The 21,290-nt window shown below is 36.6% G+C and overlaps 2 protein-coding genes across 3 annotated transcripts in view; one reads left to right on the top strand and one right to left on the bottom strand.

The window, feature by feature from the left end:
- Nucleotides 1-793: 793 nt before the first annotated feature.
- LOC131325410 (DNA-directed RNA polymerases II and V subunit 6B-like) lies at nucleotides 794-5,040 on the bottom strand. The gene is made up of 6 exons (XM_058357664.1): nucleotides 4,846-5,040; nucleotides 3,894-3,927; nucleotides 3,621-3,796; nucleotides 3,480-3,531; nucleotides 1,248-1,315; nucleotides 794-1,071 (listed from the first exon to the last, which is right to left on the bottom strand). Exons 1-6 carry the CDS (start codon nucleotides 4,878-4,880, stop codon nucleotides 1,002-1,004), a joined length of 435 nt encoding a protein of 144 aa, XP_058213647.1. The 5' UTR covers nucleotides 4,881-5,040; the 3' UTR covers nucleotides 794-1,001.
- A 10,948-nt stretch (nucleotides 5,041-15,988) lies between these two features.
- Nucleotides 15,989-21,290, top strand: part of LOC131325402 (IQ domain-containing protein IQM1-like) — a 38,646-nt gene continuing 33,344 nt past the window's right edge. Inside the window, exons 1-9 of one of the 2 annotated variants that reach the window (XM_058357655.1) lie at nucleotides 15,989-16,278; nucleotides 17,056-17,550; nucleotides 17,647-17,761; nucleotides 17,866-17,931; nucleotides 18,340-18,428; nucleotides 18,589-18,676; nucleotides 18,773-19,003; nucleotides 19,103-19,204; nucleotides 19,672-19,806. In XM_058357655.1, coding sequence (XP_058213638.1) covers nucleotides 17,090-17,550; nucleotides 17,647-17,761; nucleotides 17,866-17,931; nucleotides 18,340-18,428; nucleotides 18,589-18,676; nucleotides 18,773-19,003; nucleotides 19,103-19,204; nucleotides 19,672-19,806 — 1,287 coding nt within the window. In that variant the 5' untranslated portion in view covers nucleotides 15,989-16,278; nucleotides 17,056-17,089. Of the gene's footprint in view, nucleotides 16,279-17,055; nucleotides 17,551-17,646; nucleotides 17,762-17,865; nucleotides 17,932-18,339; nucleotides 18,429-18,588; nucleotides 18,677-18,772; nucleotides 19,004-19,102; nucleotides 19,205-19,671; nucleotides 20,487-21,290 lie in introns of those variants that run through there. The other variant, XM_058357654.1, reaches the window with a different exon arrangement.

Below are 21,290 nucleotides of genomic sequence, written 5' to 3'. Positions count from 1 at the left end.
TCCCCATTTCGGGTGGAATAGCACCCAAAAAAAAAAAAGTTGCCAACTCCAACTTGGCACCTATTCATATGCAAAAATTATTTAGCGGTTTACGTGGTGTCCAACGCTCTTATCCACAATACATTTTTGTGGTTTAGTATCAAATGTAGGCTTTCCAGTTGCAGAAAACCAAACCCACCATTCATTTATTGAAAGCCTGTAATTTACTTGGCATATTTGGCGGTCTTGGGGCACGTCATGTAATGGGGCACGTCATGTAATGTACAACGCCTTTATCCAACGTATATTTATTGTGGCTTAGTAAGCGTATGCTTTCCTATTGCAAAAAACCAAACCCACCACACATTTCTGAAAAAGCTTGTAATTTGCTTGAGAATTGATGGGCTTATTTTTAAATAAGCCCGTAGGGCCCAATAAGAACGTGGAGAAATGGAAAGCCCTGAGGAGAAGGAAATGAAATAAAAAAGCTGCCGATTTTGCCCCTTCCTTTTTTGTTAACGCCACTCTCCTGCAAGTATATTTTTGCGTTAAAAATATACTTGCAAGAGAGTGGCATCAATAAAAAAAAAGAGTGGCAAAATCATTTCCCTAAAAGAACTATTATTAATTTCTTCTTGTTTTTAGTTGGGCTTAGGATGTTACAAAATTGACTTGGCACAACTTAAAAACATGGGTTTGGTTTTGGGCTTTCTGCAACTGGAAAGCCTAATTTGCCTGAGAATAAATGGGCTAATTATTAAGCCCATAGGACAATGTGAACGTTAACAAATGAAAAGCCCAGAGCAGGAGAAAATGAAATGAAAATTGTGATGGGATACTGATTGATATGATTACGGAATTACAACTATCACAAAATGACTACTCCATATTCTTTACGTTGGATCAACCTCATTTGTATCAAGTAGTCTATAGCGATCTTGTGCTGATGATATCCGATCCGATCAATATGAATACTGGCATAAAAGTCCACGAACCACAACACCACCAGCCCATACTTTGGACTAATCACCTCCAACTTGCCTCTTCCACGAATCCTCGACAATTAGTTCATCCACTCCCCAATCTTCATAACTGGAAAAACCACATAAATGGACAGAGTATTGTTAAGAGGAAGAGGAAAAGGAAAAGGAAAAGGTTTAAGAAAAAACATTTTCGGAATGATGGTTGAAGGTTGAAACACAAGAACTCTCTTCAGCATAGTTATCAATTTAGAAAGAAGGAAATGATAAATAGCTGGGGATTTCTACCTTCCATCAGGCAGGTAGCGGCGAATGGTGAAAGGTATCTTCCGCTCTCGTAGCTCCTTCATTGCAATCTAAAAGGGCAGATGAACAAGGAGCCGAAAGCTAATGAACATAGCAGGTGAACGCTAAAGTAAAGCATGATTTACTTGTATGTGAGCCATGAACGATGCCTACCTACTAGTAAAGTGTTCTTTTAATTTATTTTTTTTTCCTGAAAAGTAAGGTGAGAAAGAGAACCAACCGGAATAGAACATATAGAGAAAGAACTAAGCTGATGCCATAGTTTCCAGTGCATTAAACACTTAAGACAACAAAATATGCAAAACACGATATTTTGGAAGAAAGTGATGGGGAAGAAGAAAAATCAAAAAATGATATTCAATACACTATGAAGAAAAACAAGCCACAGGCAGATAATGATAACAAAAATAAAAAAAAATACGACACTAGTGGGAACCTTCTGCTAGTGTAAGTGCACAATACTTGTAGCTAAAAGCAATGACAAGGTATAATCGTATTTTTTTCTTTTGTTACGAATAGATGAAGTCCAACGACACCAACCTAGAATATAAATACATGTCTCATAGATAAACAGCAGATTGCAGCACTACTTCGAAGTTTGAACACTTATTGAAACAAGGGAAAAAACCGTTTTGAGTTCTTGATTCAGGGGAGGGTCCAAAGCCTTGGTATTTGGGGTCACATGGGTCTATCTTCCACACCCATGCAACAGTCTAATATAAACTGTACTGGTCGAATGTTGAATTAAGAGGTAAAACCAAACCGATAGAAAAGGTAGGTTAGGTGTGAACACACGGAAATGCCACACAGCGTCGCTTCATCATCACCACTCCACTTCTGTCAAAACATTAAGGTCATATGTCAGCCCCGTGAAGGAAAGCACGCCCTATGCCCTGGTGACCCACAAAGCCACACTTGCATCCAACTAAGGTACATTTATTCATCGAGACGACGGGTCCCACAAAACATCTGCTCAGTTCACCTAGGCTCATATCCCAAATGATTGGTCTCTGGAAGAGAACTCTGACTCTCCATAACAGCCTAGATGGGGAGCAGGTTCTAGGAGCCTCGCTCTGGATCCCTACATGTGGTTATTTAGGTTGGGGGATAGAGTTGAGGTTAGTCAAGGTGCTTCATCATCCCCTCTCTTCAGACAATTTATACCTTGCCATTTTAGAGATTATTGCAACGACCCAAAGGTCAAATGCACACACAAAAAGCAGGCCAGAATTCTCTGAGTTAATGAAACAAGGGTGCTGAGTCCGCTGTCGGTTGTCCATTCATGAACTGTCCCCCACGTTTAGACCCTCTTGCATAACTTTTAATATGACGCAGAGGATCCCAACACCCTCCTCCATCTCTGGTGAGAGTTCCCCAGCAGTCTACACTGCCATCCACTCTCTACCAACTAAGACTGCTTCTCGTCTCACCTCAACCGGTGACTCCTATCCATCTCAACGCAAAGTGAAAAAAATCTTCCCAGAAGGCCCACCATGGCCACATCACCATCCACAATAATTATAGACCATCAAGGGCAGCACCAATGAGAACAAGCAATGTATTTTGCATCCAAAGGGCAAAAAGTTGGCACAATCGAGATAATAACAAGATATCGGTGATATGATGGAAAACAAAGACGTAGTTGTAATACGTTCCTGGAATTCATCAGCAACTGCAAATTGAATATAACTCTTATTGAGCAACTAGTAAGTTAGTAAGTAGTAACAAAAGGAATTACCTATATAAATAAAATAAAAAAGAACCGGTGAACTTAATATACTAATCCCTGAGAAGGAGTATATGGCCAAGGTTCCTTATGCCTCGGCCATTGGTAGCTCTTAATGTCTGCGATGGTTTGCACAAGGACGGATATTGCCCATGCAGTGGGAGTTGTGAGCAGGTTTGCAAGCAATCCGGGAGCAAACTTACAAAGGATGCTAACTAACTTCTTCCTGGCACCTAATGAATAAAAGAGTCAACTTTGGAATTCAAGTTCTCTCTTTTCTTTCTGTCCAGTTGACAGACATTACTTGCCCAGCTAAAGACACAGAGTTCAAATATATTACCTTGTGCTAACTATTTTATATGCCATGTTCTAATGTCGTGAAAAAGGTATCAAGTATTACATGCATGCGGATGCTGTTACAGTGGAAGAATAAAAAAACAAGTAATTCTAGGCATCCATCGATGCTGTTAAAGAAGGTCACTGCTAACCTCAAGTGGATCAGTTTCACCTTCCAATTCAACCATCACAGGCGCATTCATGCTGCTCACAGAAAGTCAAATATAATACATCATAACTCAGTTTTTTTTTTTATCCCACAAGATTCTAAACCTAAACATCAAATATCTTACCTGATTTGCAGTGCACGGGTACCCAAAATTCTTGCACGTTCATACTTTGTCATGTATTTTGATGTCTTCCGAGCTCGTTCTTTTGGTTCATCCTCTCCTTTTTCGCCAGTTTCAGCTAAAAGGGGATCAGCAGTGTCCTCATTGTTCTCGTTATCTGCTTCCTCTTCTGCCCCTTCCTGTCAATATCCAACAACCACAAATACCTGAAATCAGTCATATACAGGAAGCAAGGCCCACTATATATTGAAGGGACCTCAAGTAAAGATTTCTCACGTCGGGCTCAGGCTCTTGCGGCTCATCCTCGTATCTACACAAAGGAAAAGCTAATCAACACCTAATACAAATACAAATACCAAACGACTACTAGTCCAATGCACAAACCTCAACATAGATTATTAGATGGTTGAAAACCACTCATGCGCAGCCCAACACGCACATTGTCAGTCAAATAACATCACTAAATAGCACTCGTCAGGGAATTCTCAATTGCTCAAATATCAGAATTCAGTGACTGGAAAATGTCACCAACGCACCAGTCAACCAATTTACCATCGTAGGACGCCATGTTAGATACAACTCCATGGGGCTTAATGATACCCATTGAGCATCAAATTTAGTTGCCACGAGCATATTCCCTGAACTTATTCGTAGCTATTCCTTCGTAAAGTGTGAAAAAGTCATTCGAACTTTCAAAAACTGGACAAGCACAGGTGATAGCTCACTGATTTTCTCAGACCTACTCACAGAACCAACAAAACAGATGCCGATTCCATCATCAATAAGAAACAAGGATACAACTTTGATGCAAGGGCTACAGTATTTGGAGTGTTTAAATCAACGTCCTCAGTATAAATAATCACATGACAGTAACCGTATCATCAAAATCCAACCCAGCAATTACAGCCTTTGTAAAATAAAGGCTTGCTGGGGCTCACAACCTCAAAGCAATTAACAAGTTATAGCCTATAGGTCTCCAAACCCATGTTTTATCCGAAGGGTTTTCCTTCCGAGTGAATTAACCTAAACACGCCCACATGTTTGGTCTAATCCAGAGTCTCGATTGAAACCCTCAAGAATTTGAAAACAGCTTAGGAACAGTAGTTCAAGTCAATAGAAAGCGATTAAACCCTAATCCACAAACAACAACGAGAAAAGCACACAACCCAAAGCTAGAGAGAGAAGAAGAGGGGAACGGAGGAGAGAGAGAAAGAGAGAAGAAACGAACCCTCCGTCCATATCGAAGTCCCCATCGTCTGCCATCTTCTGCAACTGCTGAGTGCTGAGTACGCTCTCGTTCTCTCCCTTCTTCCTTGTGCAAAACACGTTTTTTTCTGCAACTGGAAGCCCAAAGCCTAATTTGCCTGAGAATAAATGGGCTAATTATTAAGCCCATAGGACAAATGGAAAGCCCAGAGCAGAAGAAAATGAAATGAAAATTGTGATTGGATACCGATTAAAATGATTACGGAATACAACTATCGCGAAATAACTACTCCGTATTCGTTACGTCGGATCAACCTCATTTTGTATCAAGAAGTCTATAGCAATCTTGCGACGATGATATCCGATCCGATTAATATGAAGACTAGTATGAAAGTCCCCGAATAACAAAATTCAAAGGTCTAGTCCCGTTTAGCGACCGACGAAGAAGAGCTGCTTCCTCTGCATGAATTGTTTGTCCCAAAAATGTGTTTTATTCATTGCATGTTTGGTATTTCGATTCTATCCATGGAAAGGCTTAATTTTTAAATTGCGTTTTTTTTTACCATATCAAAAAAAAAAAAAAACTGTATTCTTAATTACAATGGATTTGGAGTGATATATCGAGTTTTAATTGTATTCTTAATTACAATGGATTTGGAGTGATATATCGAGTTTTAATTGGACAAAAGGCAAGTAGGCACATATTAAATTTTTTTTTATAATCGGATGTTCGGGCCAACTTATCCGCACCTGACTAATTTCGAGACCTTAAAATTCATGACTGAATAAGCCCTCCAGTGACTCCTATTGTTTATGTAATTTTAAGGATCAATGATAAGTCAAATACGTTTCGCGTGTAATTAATTAAGGTCTGACGGATCTAATTTTTTCATGACATACTTATAAAATGGGATCAACAAAATGTACATATCCCTCGTACCTTTCCATCCTGCTGGGCCTGCTAGCTGTCTGCGGCCCTTTGATGGGTCGATAGAAACTCATGAGTGATAGTCCTTCAGGAGGGCCCCCGTGAGTACATAACCCTCGTCCCTCTTCCTCCACTTGGTTTTTTTTTTTTTTTTTTGGGTCTACCTGGAAAAAAAATTCGTTCGGCATGTAGTTAAGTTGAACCGTATGGCGATCTTAGGGGTTTGATCCCTTTTAAGTTTTCAAGTTTCAAATATTTCATGTGCTATCAAGTATGAACTCCTTTAAGGCCAACCCGTACAGGATTTTATTCAAATTTTAATTGGTGCTTCGCTAGTGGATTGCGTCACGTAAATTGACTCGGACACCCGAACTGGCGGCTGGAAAGAGAATAGATTAACGTTTCTATACTTCTATTACTGTAGGGACTCTATATCGTACTCAATATTAAATACGGAGGGTCCATAACGCGGACGGTCAACTACCTTGGGAGCTAAGGCACGCATTACCTTCCTACAATGCCAAACAGACCCTTTTTTGAAGGGAAGTAACCTCACTCACATGAAGGTGTGTGAGTGTGAGTACGGTAGCGCGAATATGACTATACGAGTGTGAAATTTTTCTTGGAAACATTCTAAATTATTAAAATTTTACGAGAATGAGGATTGGAAACAAGAACGAAGGCCGAACTGAAATATTATTTGACGTCCAAGGAAGTGACTCTCTTGCATTTCCCCTCTTGTTTGACTCCACCGTAGAATGACAAAATTGCCCCGAATTACATTAGGTCATGCAGTAGGACCACAATTAGGGCGTAGTGTTCCAATTTCTAAAAAAAAAAAATTTTAGAAAAGGAAGGTAATTTCAAGCTCATAAATCATGTGTTTACGCAAATACTTTTTCTACCAATATAAATCTTGTTTGATAAATCTCATTAAGATTTTTTAAACGGTGCAAAAAAAATTAAAAAATTACCTTGACTACACGTTTTAGGTTTTTTTTTTTTTTTTGAAAATGTAGTCATTTGTCACATGAATGGGTCAAATGATACGAGCCCCTTTCTTAGCACTTTCTCAATTTGTACTCACGAAAAAGGTGCAAATCTCTTTAAAAGTAAAATTGTTCACGACACAAAACTCATGCAAAATTGAATAGTACATTGGGACTTCAATGGACTATTCATCACCAAATTAAAGGAAAATTGATCATCCTTCCCCATTATGTGGCTCCTCATTTTGTCCGTTACAGAATTCTTCATTAGAGACTAGAGATAAAATGTTTGTACAGGTTAGAGATGCAGACATCCAAACGCAGACGTGTCTTGATTTTAAACTGTTCGATCATGCAAATTCCAAGAAAGAATTGTGAAATTCACATGCATCGGACCCCTCCACCGCAACGCGTGCATCTGCGTCATCATCCGAACATCTAGCTGTATCTCTACCATTGTTGGATTGGGATATCTGACCTATAGAGTGCGCTACTATTATCAATTACTACAGTGTCGGTATGAATACATTTTTACCTTTTCAGCTTGAGAATCCTTTTGGGGAATTTGATTCGTTGACCACATTGTGCGACCGTACTAGTGGTAGTTGGAATATTAAAACATACGCGTGGTCTGGTCTCCATGGCGCTAGCCAATTATCAACCAACTTGGATTTTATTAATTTAAATAACAAAATAGAGTACTTGCGTAAATTATAATATTGCAACTCAATGCATGAGATATTTTCTCGAGAAATATATTTTTGTGAAGCCAGCACTTGTGAGATGACTTCAGCAACTATCCGGAACGATTACCGGAGATGACACAATTCTTTATATCTTACTATATTTTTTTGATAATCAAGTGTCCGAACCAGTTTACGCACATCTCGATTAATCTTGGGCCCATAAACTCACCGTCCGCCAACGGGCTCCACTTATGTGGCCGCCTATTTGACCGAATGGTATATACAGTCTTGCGAGGTTGAAGGTTTCCTTATTTGTTAATTTTGTGTCAAACACAAAAAAAAAAAAAAAAAAAAAACATAAGCCAAGTATTTTTTTTCTATCCTGTTGAATGGAGACGGTACTTCTTTCTTTTTTATTTATTTTTTGGTCAAACGGAAATAATGGTGATGGTACTTCAAAAAGGTTGGTGGATGTAAACAAAAAAATAGCTGGCAATTATGTCCACACGGGCAAGTTATGCTACAGAGTTGCAAGCTATTCTACTAATTCTGTGAGTTCAATTTCATCGGGCATTTATTAGGAGCTTAATTATAATCGGAGCAAAATTCTGTACGAGCTGGTCTCAAGGAGCTGTCTTGGTGACGAATGCCTACAACTTAGAGATTTTGCTTTTTTCTAAGGTCTCACGTTCGAAACCTCGGCACAACTAGCTTCCTAATACATAATGGTATTCTTTAATGGTGAACCCAACCGACACCTTAATTACCCAGAGTTTCTCTTGTTATACCAATGTCCACCCCAAAGTAATAAGGGATAATATAAATTACCAGTCCTGAAGAAGCATTCAAAACTTACTAGAGGAACAGCTAGAGGCCACTTGGCTCAATCGACTGTCTAATTTTGACTACGAAAACCTTCCCTATGCCAAACAGCAACCAACAATAAAACGATCGACCCTTATAAAGACCCTATTCCGCAGAGGGAAATAAATACTTATTTTTTTAATTAAAAGTGATGTATTATGAGAGAAGGACTTGTCTCGTAATAGCATGAGATTACTGGCCTATCGCCACAATCCTTCTCCTTGCAGAGAACCTAACAACAAATAATTAAGTAGCTTACTTTTCTCAAGTTGTTGGAATTGTCACGTTCTGCGAGGGGAAATAAGTACTCATTTTTTGAATTAAAAGTGATATGTTATGAGAGAATGACATGCATGTCTCATAAAACGGAGAAATGAGTACTTACAATAAAAAATAAAAACCTTAGCGGAACAGGTCCGCCAGCGGAAAAAAACCCCTTAAACCAATTGAAAGTTTGCTCATCCAATAATAATTAACTTCAGAGGCACTAATCAGGTGCGAATAAACTAGTTTAAGGCAACTGATTAAAACAGAAAAGAAGAAGGGAGAAAGCTATGGTACATAGGGTATACCGTATGTCTAAATTACGACAATTTGTGATTTTCATTATGCCAATTTTTGATTTTCTAATGCATATTTATGATGCTAATTACAACTTGTACTTTAAAATTTACCTGTTGAACAGCAGGTTATTCATACTTAAAAAATATTGTTATTATGTAACCATAACTATTCGTACCAAAATCTATAATACTTGTATCCCAACCAAATATATGCGTATAATATCAAAAATTAAATAATGCTACACATAAATAAATGTTATAACAACACCATAAAAAGCATTATCGATCTTACCACAATGAGTTGTACCAAAAATTCTTTGACTCATATGTTATTTCGTAACAAAATCAAAAATTGTCGTACTAGAATCAACAATTGTTATACTCAAGCCAAAAATATTTGTAAAATACCACAAATTTTATAAAATGACCACAATTGTTATGACAACATTTAAAATTGTCATTTTCTTACCAAAACGTGTCGTATCAAAAGAAAACATATGTAAATACCACAAATTATGTATCAAACCACAATTATTATGACAATACCATAAATTGACGTTTTCTTACCACAATGTGTCGTACCAAAGGAAATTGATTAAAATATTTCATAATAAGACATGTCTCAAATACCACAAATTCAGTAATATAACCAAATTTGTTATGACAACACCATAAATTGACATTTTCATATTCACAACATATCGTATAAAAAAAAATCAATTAGCTTGTTCAGTTAACAATAATTATAATCGGCAAAATACCATACCATAATTAAATAATATAACCATAATTATTATAATAAAATCATAAAATGGCGTTACCTTACCACAGCTTGTCGTATATATTTTTTTTGTGTTGATATATTCCAAAACAAAATAAAAATATGTCATAAAAAATCCATAATAGTTATACCGAAGCAAAATATATACGTAAATTAAATACCAAATATTGAATAAAATAATCACAAATATTATAACAATACCATAGATTGTCGTTACCTTAGCACAATGTGTTGTACGGAACTTAACCTAATTATTTTCAATTCCCACCATATAATTTTTTCAAATTTTGAAAATTTTCCCCATATTATCTTGATTTTCAATTCCCTCCATACTATTTTTCAAATTTTAATTTTTCCTACACAATATCTCAATAATTTAAACTAAAAATGAAGTTCTTGCTCAAAATTTTCATCCAAAAAGTTCACCAAAAAATAAGTACTATACCCAAATTTTCGAATACAACTACAATTTTCTTTCAAAATATTAGTCTAAATCAAATTCTTTCTCTACAAAATTTAATTCAAAAAATTAAAATTCCTTTGTTGAAAAATTAGATATCACTAAAATAATAATTATCTAACTGTCTCAAATACATACACTTTCGACACTAAAATGGAGTACAAAAAAATATGTGTGAATATCAAAAAATAGAGTGTGAAAATTGCTTTCCTTTTTTGTAATTGGTGAAATTAATTATATTACTACCAATCTTATCAATATTCAGGGCGGTGCACTTAACAATTGGCACTATATATTTGACACGTGGATCGGTGCCAAACCTTCACCCTATGCATACCAATCCAAATTTAATGGTGGTTCCTGAAACTAGGTCATGGAAGTACAAACTAAATAATTTTGTAAATTTATTGTCATTGTACTTTCTTTCAAAAAAAATTATTATAGTCGACATATTGATTTACACTAATGACATAGGCTATAATATGATCTACAAGTGTAGGACCAGTACTAGGACAAAGGCATTTAAGGCCGTTGTCTTCTCAAATTTACAGCCAGGAAATAAGGCCCCTACGTACAAAAAAGAATTATATAATTAATAGCCTTTAGTATTACAAATTCTCAATTGTGTACCATAGTGATAAGGTGTTGGACTTTGGATATTTATTTAAAAGATCTAGGGTTCAAGTCTTGCACACTTCATTCCTATTTTATTTTAAAAGAATGTTGTTATTTTTTAGGATAAATTACATAGTTAGTCCTTGAAGTTTTATACTTCAACAAATCTCGTCGTTCAATTTCAATACAACATTAAAATCTAATAATGCACCATCTAAGCCCCACGTAAGGTATTATTATTTTTTTATCAGAATCGTCTATCTTTTACAATTTACATAATATCAACTAGGTCATTCGTACCAAGAATGAAATTGATGGCTTATAGCTAAACACTTATTAATTGGATGGAAAATATCATTTTGTTATTCAATTTGTGTGCCAATGATGGATGAAATTGATGGCTTATAGCTAAACACTTATTAATTTGATGACTTATAGCTAAACACTTATTAATTGGAGCTTCCTAAACCTAATCGAGGCAAAAATTTACGTAGGTGACTTAATTAACAAATATAAAAAATTCAACGAATTTAATAGTCATTATTGTGTCACGGTTGCATGGCTACCTTACATTTAACCACAACAGAGGACTAGGTTTCATATCAAATATAAATTGAATGTACAATCTAAATGTCGTTAGTGACTGTATTTTTAGAATGATCGATCGGGGCTGTTAGGATATCAAGTTATACGATATTTAATTTGTGATATTTTAGACATGTATCTTGCTTGGGTATAATAATTATTGATTGTGTTACAACATATTTGGTCTTGTATCTAGTATCTTTTGATCGATTTCTTTTGGTACGATACATTATGGTAAGAAAGTGTCAATTTTTTGTGTTGTTATAACAATTGTGGTTTGTTATATAATTTGCAGTATTTTACATATGAGGAAGAGGGAGAGAAAGTCAAGGAGGAGAGAACAACCTGTTACCTGCTAAGCCATTTTTTTATTTTATTAATTGATTAAATAAATGGGTGGTCCGGATTATTCATTTTGAAATCCAAGGATTTAAAATCATGATACGTACGGTACACTCCCTAATAAGAGGTGTGTATCATAGGACTACCCAAGAAGAAGTGATGAACGTTCATGCCAGCTATGGAGTTACAGATCTTGGTTTTTCAAGTTTAATCTTTCTACAATAAAAATTTCTGAATTTTCTTTTGAAAAGAACTTTATTTTATTTTATTCAAAATTCTCTCATTCCAATTTTTTAGTACAAAGTAAAAAATCTAGAAATACTTTTCCGAGAATCAACTTCCGTTGAAAAATGTATTTTCAATGTATATATAGTTGTAAAACACCTATTGGAATATTATTTTTAGGAAAAAAACAATTCAGGAAATGAATTCAACAAGGGGTGGTGGCAGCACCAGTGCTTGAAAGTTGTTCAAGCAAACCCTGTGAACTCGAAAATTGTACTAAAATTTATATTTTTATATACAATTTGATTTTTCTTTGGTATTTTTGTCACTAAATTTTTCATACATCGCCAAATTAAATAGAAATTCAACTAAATTTGTGAGTTGGTAGATAATATAGCTTAACAAAACAAAATAAACTAGGCCCAATAAGTTTCTACCCAAATATACATTTTTATTTGTACGGAGCTTTGTATACAACAAGTTTCATTATATTTTTGTCACCACGGAACGAAAAATCCTGGAGCCTCCCCGAATTACACGAAGTTCTTATTTCTTATTTTTTTTGGTTGGGGGAATTGAACATCGAGGCAAAGCCATTTCTTTACGACTTGGGGGCCGCCAGCATTCAGCATCGCTCAATTTAATCGTCCACTGGTAATTAATAGTTCGAATTTTAAAAAGTCGAAGAGTTCTTCTAAAATCTGAACCGTCCAAAAATTTGGATGGCAAAATTGAGCGCTACTAAATGCTTTCGTGGGACAGCAGCCCCAAGTCCATTTCTTTAGGTCTACAAGTATCTCCCATGTTCAATACCTAATCATGAACCCAAACACTGGGTTGGTTTGATCTTTGACTGCTCCTTGTTGATTACACGGCATGGAATAGTCACAACCCAAAACATATTCAATTCAATTCAATTCATCACCGTAGATTTTTCTTGATCAAAGAAAGTAAACTTGAGGTGCAAGGATTTCAAGGAGCTCCATCTCTAGAAGAACATCGATCATGTTCGTTTTGTGATTTTGGGTAACGAGTGGAGAGAGATAGATAGAGAAATGAGGGTAATGATTGAAAAAAAATTATTGGAGACCCAAAGAGAGAATCCCAAATCCAAAATCGCAAAACGAAAATGGTCGGATTTTGTCAAATATTTTTCAAGATTGGTTTCAAAACTTAGGCCTAGTTTCTCTTAAAAAGCAAACTTGGTTTTTTGTTGTGTTCTTATTCAAAAACTTATTTTTTTTTGCATAAAATTTTCGTAGATTATTAATTCGTCTTGATGAGAGTTATGAATTTTACCCAATTGTTTTTGAAAATATATAAGAAAAAGCCAGAACAACTTTCTCGTTGAGGCAAATCGGAAAAGTAAAAACATTAAATTTTCCCCAAATTAAAAAGCCGGACCTTTCGAGTTTTTTCTTGGATATTTACAAAAAATCTTTGGGTAAAAGTCTTAATTATTAACCTTTTCGACTCCTCTCATCGAGCCGAACCAATAATTCACAAAAATTTAACGCAAAATTAACAAATGTGAATTTTTTTAATAAATACAAAACAAAAAAAATCAAGTTGACTTTTTAATAGAAACTAGGGCTTAAATGAGTTTGTATAAATTTGTCGAATTTTAAAAGATTATTATGCCAAAACAACTCTCATTTTAATACTTCTTTGACTTCTAAAATAAGCACCTGCACGAGATAAACCAATTGACATGTGACTCAAGCAGTGAATGCTCAAATTTGATTCGAAAACTTGACGAGCTTGACTCAAGCAACGGATGCTTAAGTTTGATTTGAAAACTTAACGAGCTTAAAATACTCGTTCCGATTAAACTATTGACCAATTGAATTTGACTCAAGTAGTGAATGCTCAAGTTTGATTTGAAAACTTGACGAGCTCAAAATACTCGTTCGGATTAAACTATTCCCATGAGTGAGTTGGCACAAAACCTTAATTGAATACAAACCGCTCTCGAGTAGCTCTCGCCTGACGTAACCGAAAGGGCTAGTTTTTAATGAATGCGACCAGAAGCAGTTGGAGGCAAATGTGTCATTGAGTTAGGCGCGTTCGTACGTGAGTACTAAAATGGTAATGACCACGACCCGGAATTCGGAAAGTGGTTGTAGTTGACCTGCAATTCCCCGTTTTTAGCAGTAGTAGCAAGACAAGAGTTTGCCTTGTCCCTTCTTCTTGTTTGTGTTGTGGTGTTTTTTCATGGAAAAATCCCACGAGCGTACTTTCTTTGACCACCTCTTTTTTTCTTTTCTTTTCTTTTTTTTTTACATTTTTTTAAACAGACGGTGGCGGTGTTCGGGCCAATTTATCTGCACTTCAAATAATCACTTTTTGGTTCGGTCAAAGGCATGTCTTTTTTTTTTTATTATATCACAAATCAAAGCTCAAAGGCAATACAGATTTCATCAAATGATATAAGAAAGAACCAAAACTACATAGACTTCGACACAGACACCCCCTGCATAAGCAAGACTAACGAAACGCCCAAATTAAGAACTAATCTAGGTCCAGGTAGTAGAGAAACCCAACTGGGTTCCTAGTTCAAACCCGAGAAAGCGCATATGAAACCAAAGACATGTTATTGACACTGAAATTACAGATTTCACGAGAAATTAGATCTTACGGCCTAACTCAAGAATTGAACTTGGTCAATTATGAAAAAACAAACCGACAGTACAATCGGACTAACCTTGGGTAGCAATGGCTACGATGCTCCCAGTTGTTTCCAACCGTTGGATTATATTAGTTAATCTCAATGATTGATTGTCAAAACATCTCAGTAGTAAGTGTATCCATATAACATATTAAGTCTTGCATTAGAAAATGATATGTAAATCCTGTTTTTATGATAAGTTATATTGCGATTTTTTAACAAAAAATAGAAAGATCATCTCATTTTTTGCAAATCAACATTACTTTTTGTAAATGATTTTGTTCTAACGATCATAATCTAAATATTTTTCAATTTAAGAATTCATAATCTAAAATTTCTGTCAATATCGCAGCATGGAGATACTGGCATTCAACCTGGGCTTTCTTTGACCATCTCTCTCCTCTCTCTCTCTCTCTCTCTGTCTCTCTGGGTTTATATAGTAGGGCTGCACGCGGTCCGGTTCGGTTCGGATTTCTAAGAATCCGAGGACCGAACCGCTAGTCATGATTTTTACAAAATGAAATCCGTGTCCGGACCAAAAGTCCTACGGTCCGGTTCCAATCCGATCCATGACTCGCGGATCGGTTACGGTTTTGTCCACGGATTTTAGCAAAAATAAAGTTCAAGCATATATCCCACAATAAAAAGGAAGAAGGTTACATTCAGAATTAAGTTTAACACCATCAGAAAGTACTTGTTACATAAATTACCAAAGACTTACTTCATAAATCAAATTCAAAAGAATCTAAAACACTAGTATGATTGTATATCATTGTAGTACATTACATAACATAAAAGAATCGGAAAAGAAACGAACTACTGAAACTCAACTAGAGTTACTCGTAATTTATATGAAAAAACTATGACTTCTCCCTATATTTTATGTACATCTACACTATATCCCATTATTAAGATAAAATACTAAAATTAGTGGAAAAAAGTGTTAACATTACTAACAATTTATTATATTAATACATACACACACACATATATATATATATATTATTTATATATTAAGATAAAATACTAAAATTGGTGGAAAAAAGTGTTAACATTACTAACAATTTATTATATAAATACACACACATATATATTATTTATATAAAATAAATATCTCACGGTCCGGTCCGGTTAATCCACGTTTTCGTAATGAAAATCCGTAGACCGAACTGCGAGTTACGGTTTTCTAATTTTTCAATCCGTGTCCGAACCATTAATCCACGGACAAAATTCAAAAGGTATGATTCGATTCGGACCGATTTCACGGTTCACTGGATTTTTTGAGCAGCCTTAGTTTATAATCCCTTGAGCGTGTCATGGATGACAAACGTCACAGAAGGCCCCCCCCCCCCCCCCCCCCCGAAAAAGATTGCAATTTCGGAAAGTAAAAGGTAGTACAAAAATTCAAGCGTTGAACAGATCAAAAAACACGAGCTCGTGGGTTTGAAACTAGCTTTTACCCAGTTGAATAAGTTTTCAGGAAATTTCATTTCAAAGACTGCGGTTTTCAGTTTTCCAGTCCACGTGATACGTGTCCGAAGGTCCAGTGGACTCCAGTGCCTTTGGATTTACATTACTTTTTTCTTTTCTGGACATACGAAATCTAGTTATATAAGGAGGGTAGGTGGTCAGAGTCACAGACAACTTGCGAATTTGCTAGTGGGTCTTTCCATATTCCCAGTGATCACCATCTGTTTGAAGAAATAAACCAAAAAAAGAAAAGAACTTTTCTCTCAAAGATTTGGTTAGGTAAGAGAATCATATTCTTCCTGAATGTACTTCGTTAATCCCAATGATTGTGTTTCAATTGGGTTGATTGATTTTCAATATCGTATTGTGTATATTGTGGGTTATGGCTTTTTGATTTTGGGCTTCTGATATCATTCATTTTTTTGGAGCTGGGTCTTGAATTATTGGTAGTAGAAGGTGGAAGATATGTTTCTGGGATGAAATTCTTTTCTGGTTATATGGCTATGTTGTTGTAATTACTGTAATCATTTTGAGTTTGGTTAAAAGGGGTCTGTCTTCATATGAAAATGGGAAATTAGAGGGTAAGTGAATGCTCCTATGGCTTTCGATAGTCCATTAACTGGGTCTTGGATGAGTTATTGGGATGAAGTTAATTGTTTTCTAGTACTTTTGGTTATATCTAGACTCTCGGATCACTATGGTCGATATGAAAGTTGGCCGTAGTGATCTGAGAGTCCTGTGTGGAAGGGCTGTCGCTTATGTTTCGGGTAGTATCCTCAATTCGCCATGGGTCTGTGATCATAAAAAAGAGGTGAAGTGAAGGGTGGGGGTATGCCTGCAAGCAGGCCTGCATTTGTTTGGTTTCAGTGTGTGGAATCATTGGTCACTACTAATGTTTAATGAAGTGTACGTATAGAATATAGATGCATGACTATCACCCGCTTTTCGATTTTGAATTCGAGTAGAAAAATCTTGCATTTTTGGGGGATAAATCTTCAAGGGAAATGCTCATGACATTTTCCTCAAGGCTCTTAAATAACTGTATATAATGTGCAGGTGAACAGTTTTTTCTGACGCATTCAAATTCCTTATGGGTTTATCCCTCTCCTTACTTCCATCAGCTTGGCAAGAAATTGTGAGACAGTGGTTTTTCTGCTTGGCCCATGACATCGAGTTGACTTACAAGGGACAAGAGATGACATTGAGGACCAATAGCTTCAAGCAAACAGATTCAGAAACTGGTTTTGATATGAAAAGTTCCAAGAATTCTATAAACCTGAAGAATTGTGAACCCATGAAAGTAATGCTCGAAACAACTCTTTCGTTCAAGAATCTAGTCCAAGACATAAGGAATTCGGGTTTGAACAAGGAAGTTGATGGTTCTATTGATAAGTCAGTGCCCTCAATTTCGCTTCCTGAACCAGCGATACTGTTTTCGCCAAGACCTGTTAGTGAGCTTGATGCTGCTGCAGTTACGCTTCAGAAAGTTTATAAGAGTTACCGAACGCGAAGAAATCTTGCCGATTGTGCAGTTGTGGTTGAAGAGCTGTGGTTAGTCTTTTTACATCCTGTTATCTGTTTTTTGCTTTTTATGCCTTTTCTTTTGGTGAAGTTTTCCTTAGTTGGTTACTGTAAAAAAAACTGTAGGTGGAAAGCATTAGATTTTGCTGCTCTCAGACAGAGCTCCGTGTCGTTCTTTAGCGTTGAGAAACATGAAACAGCTGGTTCGCGATGGGCTAGGGCGAGGACAAGAGCTGCCAAGGTACCGTTCTGAGTTATATTCTTTGAATTTAACAAAGCTCTTCCCCTACCCTTTCTACCTTTCTGGAAAGGATTATATTGAAATATTAAATTTTATGATTGAAGGTGGGAAAAGGATTGTCCAAGGATGAGAAAGCTCAAAAACTAGCCCTTCAACACTGGCTTGAAGCTGTAAGTACTTTCATTGATACCATTTTATTCTGTTTGAATATTCATTCTCGAAGGCACTAGAATTTACTTTTGGCCATTATGAAAATAGAGCTCTATTGTTGTGTTTGGATGTTGAACTTAGTAGAGAGAGATGAGAAGAAAGGTGAAAAGGTTAAAGTTTCGATACGTTCGGAATCCATTTTGAAATTTTCTCTCTTTTTCCTCCACTAATACCTTGAAAAATTAGAGATTGACACACACCCTAAAGAAAGTTAGGGGGCTTGGCCTTGCTCAAGACAAGAAACTGAGATTAACACCATGTCTTAGCAGGCCATTTACAAGTGTATTCATTTTCCAATATTGGGTATTGTCAGCCCTCAAGCTTTAACAGAACTCCATGATCTGATCATGCTTTTTTTTGGGGTACAGATTGATCCACGACATCGGTATGGGCACAATTTGCATCTGTACTACGATATCTGGTTTGATAGTGAGAGCACTCAGCCTTTCTTCTACTGGTGAGTACTTCGTAATTGCTTAATTCATTAAAGGATTTCTTGATGGCAAAGTTGTTTGAAACAAAAGAAAGAATTGATGCATTGGACATGATTTAAGATGAGTCTAAAAGCAAGTTTCTTTGGTGATGATACCTTACATATTTGTCTTTGAAATATGAAGGTTGGATGTGGGCGATGGCAAAGAAGTAAATCTGGAGTCCTGCCCAAGGGTCGATCTACAGCGCCAATGCATCAAATACCTTGGACCGGTAACTTTTACATCACCTGATATCAAAACAAGCTATAAAACAATGTTATGGATGTCTAATATATTGCTATATTTCCTTGGACCTATTTCATTTCAGAAAGAAAGGGAAGCTTATGAAGTAATTGTTGAAGATGGGAAGCTTGTATCTAAACAAACTGGTTCGTTTATTGAAACCACAGAGGGTTCAAAGTGGATTTTTGTTCTAAGCACATCGAGGACTTTGTATGTGGGGCAGAAGAAGAAAGGTGTGTTTCAGCATTCGAGTTTTCTTTCCGGTGGAGCAACCACCGCGGCTGGAAGATTAGTTGCTCATGCTGGGGTTCTTGAGGTATATGCATAGATCCATACATGCGTCTAGTGTAAAATTATGCAATTATAAATTTGTCATGCGTCTAAATATGTGTTTTTTTGTGCTCTTATTTCCCAGGCTATATGGCCATACAGTGGTCACTATCACCCTACAGAAGAGAATTTCCAGGAATTCATTAGCTTCCTTCAAGAGCACAATGTAGACCTCACAAATGTCAAGGTAGATGTTCTGAACCTCTATTCTGTTTTTTTGCTTGGCGAACCTCTATTCTGTTGTCTGTTAAAATTTGTTCACACATCCTTATTACACATATAGGTTTCATGAATGCCTATACGAGTTGTTTGGGATGGTTGCAACTATTGTACCCTTGGGTTTTTGTTAAAAAAAAATGACATCTAAAACACAACTATCTAAAATTGTATTTTGAGCTCTTTTTGCGCCTTTTAAGTTGAAAAATCGAATAAGCTGAAACCTGAAAAAGTTGTACCAATTACCTAACATCCTACCTTTCTGAAGTACCACTGCTTAAGTATGTTGATTCAAACTTTACGGCAAATAAGCTGCAAATAACTGGACATGCTTTGTGGAATCTGTTAATGCTCAACTGATTTCGTGAGCAAGCTCTTATTATGATAGCCCCCTTGAGGCCTAAACAAACTCTGATGACTCTTTCTTTGTTCATACAGAGGTGTGCAATCGACGATGACTATCCTTCATTCAGGGATTCTTCCGAGGAACCAAAGCCTGATCCAGTAACAAGCCTTGCTCTGAATACCCAATCTGAAGAAGATACAACAAACAACTCTTATGCTGATGTTGCGGTTGAGGAAGCATCAATCACAACCGATCATCAAGAACAAGAAGACACGGAACCCGTTGATGCCAATGTGCCGGCACCGTTTGACTTTGCCAAACGGTTGTCGTGTAAGTGGAGCACAGGAACTGGGCCACGCATTGGTTGTGTCCGGGACTACCCAACGGAGCTACAATTCCGAGCACTCGAACAAGTTAACCTTTCACCCCGAATCGCTTCTCCAGGGTTTGGATATTACGGCCCAATCCCTTCTCCAAGGCCCAGCCCAAAGGTTAGGCTTTCTCCCAGACTAGCATACATGGGAGTCCCAAGTCCAAGGACCCCTGTTCCTACTGCAAGCTAAGGCAGTTGGCCAAATGGAAATAGGAAATAAGCTCAATGCTTGGTAAGTTGGAGCCTTATGCATATGGATCAACACCAGCGGTACTTGAGGAGTAGTGTACCCTGACCTCATTTCTTCATTATTTTGTACAAGTCTAAATTTGATTTGGGCAATACTTGATTTAGGCTCCTTTTTTTGTTGTTGTTTTTTTTTTCTTCAATTGATTCATTCTTGTTGTACCTAGTGATAGTTTCAATGAAATCTTGATCTGCGTTGGCACTGAAATTCTTTATTGTACTTCTCAAGGCGCTTGTTGATTCGTCTGTCAAATGGAAATGATTTTATACAAAGAGAAGTTTCTAGTTTGTTGAATTGCATGAAGAACAATGCTAAATAAGAAACAGTTAAACAGTCTCATTGATTTCTGGAAATAAACCACTGGAAGGATGTTACAGAAACTGTATTGCGTAAAACAGAAACTCTCAATAGGTCGAAGATGGCAAACCAAGGCCCGTGTGTCATACAGTGTCCTTAAAGAAAACTCGCCACCTTGCCTCACCCAAGGTGTTAGAGGGCATCGAACGGCGTCTGCTTCCTAGGATACAACGGCTTCACTCAGTTGCAGCGACACCACACTGAACTGCTCCAACGAACAGAACCATGGTGTACTCTCTCCCACTGGATTGAAAGGAATCGAATTGAAATGTAAAGTAGCTTATAGCCATTCATGGGACCTTTCAGCTGCAGCATATCAATTCTGCCCAAGAACTGTCCAATGAACAACAACGATTACTTAGGGATCATTGCCAATGGCACGCTGTGCGCCCAAGTGCGAAAAGACAGTGCAAGCTTTGTTATGCCGAAACCTAAATGTTAAGTCGGCAACACTTCCAAATACCATTTCTTCCCGTCAAGTCATCACTACACAACTTGATGGTTAATCTGGGCTCATAACTTTCCCAACAGAAGAACATGGAGGTCTTGATTATCCAAAAGTCTGGACTTTTCGGCTTCTCATAACTGGATCGTTGAAAAATTCGATCCAAGTAAAAGCTTCCATTTTTATTTGTCCTTTAAGTTTTAGTAAGAACCGAAAACTAAGCTTGAAGCCGGGCCAAACGCATTTACTAACAATTTAAATGAACTGGTAAACAAGAAAGAAAAGCAAC

This window comes from Rhododendron vialii, chromosome 5a (assembly GCF_030253575.1).
Source record: "Rhododendron vialii isolate Sample 1 chromosome 5a, ASM3025357v1".
NCBI classification, from domain to species: Eukaryota; Viridiplantae; Streptophyta; class Magnoliopsida; order Ericales; family Ericaceae; genus Rhododendron; species Rhododendron vialii.
The sequence above is the reverse complement of the archived record's forward strand: the minus strand, read 5'-3'. Positions and strand labels throughout refer to the sequence as shown.